The following is a 10563-nucleotide window of genomic DNA, read 5'->3' on the forward strand; positions in this document are numbered from 1 at the left end:
GGGGCTTTAGATTTTCAGACCCCACTTCTTAACTTTTGCCGCTACCGCGCATACAGCGGAAAATAAATTCAAACCACCAGTAGATGAACAGTTCGGTCCGAACGCAAAATTCCATGTATTTTCTTATGGAGCTAAACTTTTTGCAATTTTTCGTTCAAACAGGAGTGGGGGAAACTTGTGACATCATCACCGCTCAGGCCCCCTTGCGACTCCGCCTCACCCTTTGGCCTCCTTGTCACGTTCCAATGACGTGATCCCAATTAAAAAAATTTCATAGTTATGAGAATCGAACCCGGTTCGTCCGCGTGGTAGGCGTTGCTCTTAGCCTCGACACCAATGTAAGATATTGGATATGATTGCGAATGATGGGTATTTGTAGCGTTGGTTTTGTCGGGACCGAAATTGACTCATTCATTATACTTGACCACATTTGTGGATGTTTGTTCGTTGGTTGGTTGGTAAGTGATAAACTTCTACATCGCTCATCCAATCGTGAGGAAACTTGACATGTACAAGTAATTTTTATAAAGAAGGTGTTTAGGCTATTAACCCATAATGGGCAATTTACCAAGTTCTAGATTGGATCCTGCTCTTCCTTTAAGTGAGGTAGGCGTGGATTACGCAGGACCTGTTTTGGTTAATAGATACACATCAACATCCTAGATTTGTGTGCTTTTAAAACCGTACTGTACATATTGATTCACTGAACATTTCAGACCTAGCTACAAGAATGCATATTAATTGGCAATTTATCCCTGCCAATTCCCCTCATTCTAGTAGCATATGGGAAGCGGGAGTAAAAAGCATCAAGCATCATCTCAAAAGAATTTTGTTCAATATAGTTCTAACTTAGGTTAGGTTAGGTCTAAAGTGAGTGGGTCTTTTCGACCCTCCACCGCAACCCGCAAGGGTTTATTGTGGATCACACCTATTCACACTCGGACAAATAAAACCAGCTTTTTAACGAAGCCGATCAGTTTATTTGGTGAGTGGTCTTTCAGGTCAGATGGTAAGAGTACGGATCTGCCGAACTCTAAGAACCTGATTCGGTTCCCAGCGTTGTAGGAATCTCATTGCGTTTGTAACAGTCGTATATTGTTTCTTTAATGAATTTATTAGATCAACATCTAACGGTTTTGATAATCCCGTATCACATCACGTTTGGCGTTCATAAGGTTTGCTTTAGACTACTTTACGTCCTCTATTGGAACACTACACTACACTGGAAAAAGTTCTGCGTTGTTATCACACTCCTTATTACTATCAGTAATTGTCCAAGGAGGTTACATTTTTAACGGATAACAAAAATTTTATGTAATTATAACTGCGAATTTCAACACTCCAATCGCAATCAGTTCCTAAACAAAACACGACGGCGATAACCAAAGGTTGCCTTCTCCAGTTTCTATTCGTCACCGTAACATGACCTCAAACTCAATTTTATGTATCTTCAGCCAGTCATGAAACTCGGTTAGTAAAAATTGTCCAATACGAACCGCCAAGTCTACAGTCCACGTGGACTAGTTTGCCGTTCATTTCTATGTAATGGTTTTTTTGGCCTTTGAGAATGCCGACAACTTTAAGAGTGCACAATATCGTTTATTTCGACTATAACACATTGGCTAATTGATATAAGAAATGCTTTAGCACCTACCATTCCTGCATTGTTTTCGAATATATCTCTGTCATTATACTCGATATCCATATTCTCCCCTTCTTTCAACTTACATTCAGTGTTATTATAAACATGATCCTATTGATTTTAAACTGGGTCTTATCTGAAAATTCGTTGGTCGATTTCGATTTTTGACACTAGCAATGCATTTTTCGAAAAGGATTAGTTTTTGTTTGATAGATTCACGTTACTTTTTCAATACTTTGTTAGACATATTTGCAATGTAGTATTCAATTTGTGAATTGATAATTGATTTGCCTTTATTGGACCTAATTTCAAATCGAAACTATATTTGGAATGTTTGAAAAAATAAATGTAGATTCGAAGGAACTCACCTTGTTGGCGATTTCTCGGAATTTCTTTGCTGCTATGCTAGACAATGATAACCAGCTTGCTCACGCGCTTGTTTGATTTGAGTTCACCGAATGTTTTTCTTGCTTAATTCGGTAGCTAGGTGGATCATTTAAGGACTTGAAAAACTTGAGTGGACCGTAATTTTCCTAATCTTGCCATTTGACTTGAAATTAAACACTACTTAGTAGTTGAGGCCATTTTTGTGACTTTCTTCGACTGTCTTCGATATATTTCTATGTGAACTAAAAAAATTAGTTTCTTCGAAACGCTTAAGGAGACAAAAAAGATCACAAACAAGTCATCGAGTTCCACTAGCGGCGCACTTGGGAGGGATATAGTTCCCAACAACCCCTATAATTTCATCAGAGTTTAGATATGAACCACTTGAAGATTCAGGCATCATGAAAAAAAGAACCTTTTCAATGACTGATAGCTTTTCCAGAGTTCAGGTATAAATTCAAAGATTAAACACAATGAAAGGAATTTTACCAACTCATTAAATGAACATATGATAAACTGATTACAAATTAGTGGACACAGGGATATATTATCCCATTTTGAACTGTATATTTGTGGTTGGTAGGAATCAAACCATTTAATGAAATTTGATATATTTAAACAAAACTATAAACGTTGGCAAAATTGAGAAATTAAATACATAAAAAGAACGTTCAGAGGTAATATAAATTTCACAGTAATAAATTTCCTATTTAAAACTGAGTTCATGAAAAAAAATATTTTTTTTTCTATATACAACTAGAGAACTATTCAAAACGAAGAAAGACATGAGAAACGGAAAAATATTATGTGAATTTGATTCATTATAGAAAACTGGGCCTCAAACACCTTACCGGGGTTTATTTCGCAACCTTTGGACCCCCCTGTATCTGCAGCGGTTCACTAGTTGATGGCAAAAAAATCTTCAAAAACTGAAATTTGTACTGAAATATGCAGCGACAAAAGTTCCCTCGGAATATTTATTTCTGGAAGGAAACAAATAGAAATTTATGACTTATCAATCAATTTTGTGAAAATTTATCGTAACCTCAATTAGTGACAGCTGAATGTATTTGAATTGTTTAATCAGATGATGACCTCCATTAACCTGATCCGTGAAAAACCTTTATGGGTATTACTTTATAGTGGAATTTAGTTATTCATTCCTGTCAAAAAAAAATATAAGAATAATTGATTTTTCCGATTGAATCGAGATGAAGGATTTTCAGAAGATATTTTTCAAACACAATGATATCCAATCTACTGACAGCAGATAAAATCAGTGGATGAATGTTATGAAGTTTTCTATCTATCTGTATACAAAATGTTTGAGGATATAGCAGCATAGATAGGAAAATGTCGTTTAGGAAGAGGAAGTACTGGAATACAATGATGAAAACAGATATGAAACTTGATATGGAATGATAATTTACGATTGATCCATTCATTTCTGGAAGGACATTTTTTGTTCAGTCATTATTTCCAAGTATTGACTGTTGACTATATTATTGACTATTCGAAGAAGCTCTCTTTCATCCAAAGAGCTTGAGATAGTTCGTTCTGGAACTCAAAACATTCTCACATTGCATATAGAGAGATGGAGAATATAGAGAAAATATGTTGGGGAAAAGTATATTTAAAATTTTCGTAAAACCAGCACAAAATTTTCGTCATTAGTACAAGTGTTTCAAATATTCTATTATTTGATCATGATTCGATGCAAAAAGTTATCAATGGTCATCGGAGTATATACATTTCTGAATCGTATTCTCTTTTATCAAAATAAATCACACAATTTCATGGCATATCAGTATGCGGACGGCCGATTAACTAGATGACGACCGTATAAATTACCTGAGACCTCTCTAACCATATTAGTCTCAGTGAAAGTTCAGTGATACTGATATACCATATATCGTGACAAATTCTGTTCATCTCGTAACGAAAGCAGAAGGAAGAGAAGAAACATTTCATAACATTCAATTCACAGCAAGTGAAGAAATATGTCTGTGTACTACAAATTCAGGTCAGTTGTGAAACATGAAAGGATTACATTCGATGGACAACATATTTCGGTGAAGGACTTGAAGAAAGCCATAATGCTACAGAAAAGGATTGGGGAAAACGGTGATGTTGACTTACAAGTAATGGATGCTCAAACTAAATTAGTTTACATGGATGAGAACTTCTTGATACCAAAAAATTCATCACTTCTAATTGCAAGAGTACCAGTAAGTCCTCAAAAAACGAAACAGTGGGAGAGTCGTGAAGGAGAGTTTATTGGACTTCCGAAAGTAGATGAGGATGGTCCTATTGAAAAATCTGCGAACTTGTTTCGAAGTATCAATCGAATGGACAGTGTACCTCCAAATTATAGATGCCACAAATGTCACCAAGGAGGCCATTGGATGAAAGATTGTTATTTCACTGATGGAAAGGGGGCCCAGAAGAGTACTGGTATATCAAGAAATTTCATGGTGAACGTTGAAGGTCCTCAATTACCCAGATCGAAGATGATTATGGTGGATTATGAGACACCTGAAAACTTCATCAAGAATAACAAGTCGTATTTCGAAAATTTGGTATATCATGTAGGGGACCGTAGTGAGAACATCGATTTTCATTCTGTTCGAGGGCTGACGTCATCACCACCTGACGCTGAGGCTAGCAATGACGAGTCTAAGAAATCTTCATTTTCTGAAGAAAGTGACTCCATTGATCCTTCTACATCAAAAAATTTGGATTCGATAATGAGTTCTCCTGGTGACATATCGGTAACACCAACGCTCGATGAACCTACAGCAATGTCTAACAGTGTCATCCAACTCTGTTTTGATTTTTCTAGATTGTCGCTGACAACTGTTCAGAAACCCCCACATGGTCGCTCACCTTCTTCCAGGAAAAATCCGTTTCCTCCAAATGGAGACCATCATGCACGTTCGGGAAGTTCTTTTGAAAATTCAAAACATTCACGCATGGGGGTAGGTGATCTTTCGAACCAGTTAGACCGCAACATGGGTAGAGGCATGCCTTCCAGGAAGAGAAAGATGCATTTTTGGTCTCCTCCACGTAAAGAACGTCGCAGGCGTTATTTATAAGGTATTTATAAGGATTATTGTAGTATTTTGTATAATGCTCTAATCATATGATTACAGGTCTCAATCACCCCCTCTCCAGGATCACCAGTTGATAATGGAATGTCCATTTCACATTTGAACTGAAACATGAGGCATATACGAGCTGTTCATGTTTGTTCACAATGTTCATTTTTTATATTGATGACGTAGGACTTCATCATCGTCAAAAAATTTCATATAAAGTTATTTCAATTACGAAGAGTTGAGTATTTTCAATAATAAGATGAAAATGGAGAGCATCACGCACGTTCGGGCAGTTCTTCAAAACATTCACACATGGGGGTAAGTGATCTTTCGAACTAGTTAGACCGCAACATGGGTAGGGGCATGCCTTCCAGGAAGAGAAAGATGCATTTTTGGTCTCCTCCACGTGAAGAGTGTCGCAGGCGCTCAAAATTCACCAAGAAAGGGGATGAATGTTCGAATGATCAGCGCTATAGCAGGGATCGGACCGTATCTTACAGGAAATTGGAGACATAGGAGTCGCAGGCGTGATGGCACATTTCAAATTGATAATTGAGTTTAAACCGAAGACAATGTATCAGGATTAAAGGTAGTTCTATCCAGGTATAGGGGATGATGATTTGTGATGAATATAGATATGGAAGTAAATAAGTAGTCAAACAGTTCCATGTAACTTGGTTGTGAATAAAAAATAATAGAAATATTTTGTTTGATTACCATATCATCTATTTGGTTGTTCTCAGGTAACTGGTATTCATAAGGATTATTGTATTATATTATATACAGATACGAGCTGTTCGTGTTTGTTCACAATGTCGAGTATTTTCAATAATAAGATGAAAAAAATAAATATTAATGTTTCGCTAAACGGCTTTTCAGAACACAATTATATTCAAATGAAAATTTATTATGAGATATTCAGTGCACAGTTCGCAAAACCGCAACCCGTGTTCTGCTATAAAATAGCTTTCAGTTCAGTGTCTAATGTATTCGGACTGTGTATTTGTTATTTGTTCGGTTTGTAAGGACCTTGGGATGCCTCTCTTGCATTCGACTCGTTCATCCATAAACATTATTGCCATATCTCTGAATACTAATAAAGTGCTGTGAGGAATGGTTCAGTTCGTTTGTTTCATTTACCCAAGATACATTATAGACATCAGGGATAGAATAGGAAGAAAATGCTGATAGTAGATTTAACTTTGACATGACTCATCATTCGATTTCGATTAGATACATTGTAACTGTGATTAAAGTCTAGATGAAATAAACGTTAGAAAACCAGTATCACTGTTTCACTACACGAACATACGGTTCTTCGAACTGGAATATTAGACGAAAATTCAACTAAAAATTGAAAATTACAAGTGAATTAAGTAATTATTACAAATACATTTGTCCAGTGGATAATTGACCAAACAAGTTCTGAGGTGGGGACAGTCGAGAACCGCAAGCTGGATGACTGAAATTTCACATCGAGGTACATGCCGGTTTTATCCCTTTTTCTGTCCTTTATTTATTATACCATTCAATACGAATCAAGTGAAGATTTGCATATTTGTGAATTTCAATTTGCATTATTTGTTGAAAAATAACGTTCACATAGGTTATTATTTGGAGAATAATTACCTATACGATTTAGGGTGTTACACCTAATAAATTTACATTATTTGATTTAAATTATACGAAAAAACAATCTGAGACAATGCCAATCAATAATAAATTAACACGAAAACGAGCTAGCAGTAATATAGCAATATGAGTTCTCGCCCATTTCTTATGGCAAAATCACGTGTAAATTTGAGCAGGTTCATTCTGGCGTTTTTTTGGGCCTCAGGCTCAGTTCACACGGAAGGGACAAAAGTCAGCGCCTCGTCTCTGCCAGACGTCCATTCTGTGTGAATGGGGCTTTAGACTTTCAGAGTCCACTTCTTCACTTTTGCCGTCATTCAGTCAACCAATCAGCTACCGCGCATACAGCGGAAAATAAATTCAAACCACCAGTAGATGAACAATTCGGTCCGAACGCAAAACTCCATGTATTTTCTTATGGAGCTAAACTTTTTGCAATTTTTCGTTCAAACAGGAGTGGGGAAAACTTGTGACGTCATCGACGCAGGATGGAACTTCGCCCCCCGACCCCTTAGTACTCCGCATCACCGCTCAGGCACCCTTGCGACTCCGCCTCACCCTTCGGCCTCCTTGTCACGTTCCAGTCACGTGATCCTAATTAAAAAAGTTCATAGTTATGAGAATCGAACCCGGTTCGTCCGCGTGGTAGGCGTTGCTCTTAGCCTCGACACCAATGTAAGATATTGGATATGATTGCGAATGATGGGTATTTATAGCGTTTGTTTTTAGGCTATCATTTTTTTTATAACTCGTCACTAGATGGCTAGTTAGTTATTTTATTGTATAAATTTGAGAATGTCCATATAGGACGAAACTGCAGTAACGTTAGTTATAAATAAAAGTGATAAAAAACATAGAAAGTATTTGTCCAATCCCTCCTATTCTTATAACTATCTTCTAATGTTCGATCCCTCCTATTCTCTTAACTATCTTCTGGTGATCACTCTATGAAATCAAACACTCTCATTTATTTCTCACGTCCACTCTCGCTTGCTATTCTATAACGAAAGAATCTTTAATCATCCCCAACAAAGGGAACTGAGTCAGCGTTATACAATCTCATAACGTTCATAGACGTGCATTTATTTCTGATATCCATTATTGGTATTCTTACAATATTTCAGTACACTACATCTCTCCTCTTTCTAGTAATTTGTAATAACGATGATAATAATGATTATGATAACACTAGTAGTTATAATACATACTAAAATATTCAAATATATTTTTCAAAACACAAAACTAATGAAGACCTAATATTATAAATATGTTAGAACATTACATCCAGTAGTTTGTAACAACAAATCAATAATGATAATTAATAGATAATATATAATTATTATAAACATAAGAAAAATTATTAATTTTGAAGGCTCCCATTCACTATGAACTAACTGAAAGAATGTATTTAACTCTCATGATCGTTTTCTTTACAAACCTTCCATTGTCCCTCGATTTTTTTCAAATAAACAATGTTTCTTCGCAATACATCGCCTGTTTCACTGTTCTGTACATGTATATCACCCCCTTTCTTCACCTCCTTGATAACTGTATGTGGAACAGGATTGAAATTAGCGGTCAATTTATTTTCTGTAATACTATTTTTCAACAAAACTTTATCTCCGTCTTCCAAGCGACAATCTTCTGCTTTTCTTTTTCTGTCTGCATATTCTTTTCCAACCTCTTTCATTTCCTTATCCCTATCTTTCACCTCAGCATCAAAAGTTTCATATTCTATATCTAATATAGTGGGGATTTTATCACGAAATTGTCTGCGAAAAAACAGTTCAGAGTGACTTTTCCCAGTTACGGAATGAGGCGTGCTGTTATACATTATCAGGTAGTCCAGTAGATCTCGCTGCCAGTCTCTTTCAAGAGACTGACTAATTTTCAGTTTCAGGATATCTCGATTTTGTCTTTCGACTTCTCCATTCTGCTGTGGCCAATATGGTATAGTGTGGTAAAGAGCTATTTTTCTTCACAGAAGGTTTTCATTTCTCTTGATTGTCTACCGTTATCTAGTGACATTGAACAGGGGTTCCCAAGCCTAGAGAAAATTTCCTGTAGCACCTTGATCGTATTTGCTGTTGTTATATTTTTCATGATTTTCATTTCTTCATAACGGCTATAGTAATCAACAATAACAAACAAGTAATCAGCGCTTGGTAAAGGACCCATGAAATCAATTGCCACATCCACCCAAGGTGCTACCGGAAGTTTTCGTCTTTTCATGGGATTTGGAGGGTTTGGAGCGGAAACTAATGTGCATCCTTTGCAAGAATTCACCAAATTCTCTGCATCTTTGTCTATTTTGGGCCGCATACTTCAGTACGTAACCGATTTTTCATAGCTACGATTACCGGATGTCTTTCATGAGCAGATTCCAAAATAGCTTGTCGCAAATCTCTAGGTATAACTATTTTATTCCCCCGTAAGAGAATTCCATCACAAATGGCGATTTCCGTTTCGAAAAGTTTGTAATTCTTCACCTCATCATCCCATACATTTTGGTATAACCCCATTTTCACTTTCAGGATATCCTTGTGCTTTTCTGAGGAAAGTTTGATTTTTTCCAGAGATACAGCCACAGGGCGGGAGTACTCCATCATTTTGTGAGCATGGTCGTCATTATTAAAATGATCATAAACTTCAGGTTTTTAATGCATAATCGCGATAGGGGATCTGCGGTATTTGATTTTCCAGGTCGGTAAATGACTTTGAAATTGAAAGCTTGCAACCGAAGTACCCATCGTTCGATTCTTGCACATGGTATCGATCTCGGTGCGAATATAACCTCCAAAGCTTTGTGATCTGTAACCAATTCGAAATGATTTTTTCCATACCGATAAATTTTGAAGTGTTCGACAGCCCATACAAGGGCAAGGGCTTCTTTCTCGGTCTGGCAATACCTCTTTTCACAGTCCGATAGACTTCTGTTTCCAAAACTTATTATGCGTGGCCCTTTTTCATCCAACTGGACAAGGACTGCTCCCAGACCTACTGGACTAGCATCCGCTATCACTTGGGTTCTCAAGTGCGGATTATAGTACCCAAATGATTGAATGTTCATGAGGGCAACCTTTAGATTTTGGAAAGCTTTCGCCTGGTGCTGTGTCCAATACTTCTTCACGTTTGCGTTTTTTTCAAGTTTCAACTTCAACAATTCTCTTAGTGGTTATGTGAGCATTGCAAGCTTTGCCAGCCATTTTCCTATATAGTTGATAAGTCCAAGAAAGCTTTGGACTTCTTCAATTGTGTTCTGTTCACGAAAAGACCTAACGACATCTGTGTAACTGGCAAGTGGTTTGATTCCCTCTGGCGACAATTCATGGCCCAGAGATTGAACACTTTTCATTTTGAAGGCGCATTTCTCCCTATTTAGCAGCACGTTATTTTCATTAAGAACTTTAATAGTTATTTGTAATCTTTTATCATGTTCCGCTTCATCAGAGCCAAACACGAGAATATCATCAATGAAATTTGTAGTTCCTTCACAAGAGATCAGTATTCGCTCCAGTGATTTCTGGAACATCTCTGGGGCGCAAGATATACCGAACATCAAACGCTTGTAGCGATATACTCCTTTACTAGTAATAAATGTAGTAATATGTCGGCTGTTCTCTGAAATTTCGAATCGGTGAAAAGCATTCTTGATGTCCAATCTTGAAAAGAGTTTGGCATTCCTGAATCTTGGCAGAAGTATATCCATAGTAGGAAGTGGATGATTCTCTCGTATTATGGCCCTATTGGCCATCCGCATGTCTATGCAAATACGAATATCACCGTTTTCCGTCAAGATTGAAA

At 36.9% G+C, this 10563-nt stretch overlaps 1 protein-coding gene across 1 annotated transcript; it reads left to right on the plus strand.

Moving 5' to 3' along the window:
• Positions 1 to 439: 439 nt before the first annotated feature.
• LOC141486851 (uncharacterized) lies at positions 440 to 6286 on the plus strand. Its single transcript, XM_074185424.1, has 2 exons — positions 440 to 5125; positions 5182 to 6286. Exon 1 carries the CDS (start codon positions 4030 to 4032, stop codon positions 5122 to 5124), a length of 1095 nt encoding a protein of 364 aa, XP_074041525.1. The 5' UTR covers positions 440 to 4029; the 3' UTR covers position 5125; positions 5182 to 6286.
• The last annotated feature ends 4277 nt before the right edge of the window (positions 6287 to 10563 follow it).

The sequence above is a fragment of the Leptinotarsa decemlineata genome, unplaced genomic scaffold (assembly GCF_025532065.1).
Source record: "Leptinotarsa decemlineata unplaced genomic scaffold, Ldec_3_MD MMD2_tig00026374_RagTag_RagTag, whole genome shotgun sequence".
NCBI classification, from domain to species: Eukaryota; Metazoa; Arthropoda; class Insecta; order Coleoptera; family Chrysomelidae; genus Leptinotarsa; species Leptinotarsa decemlineata.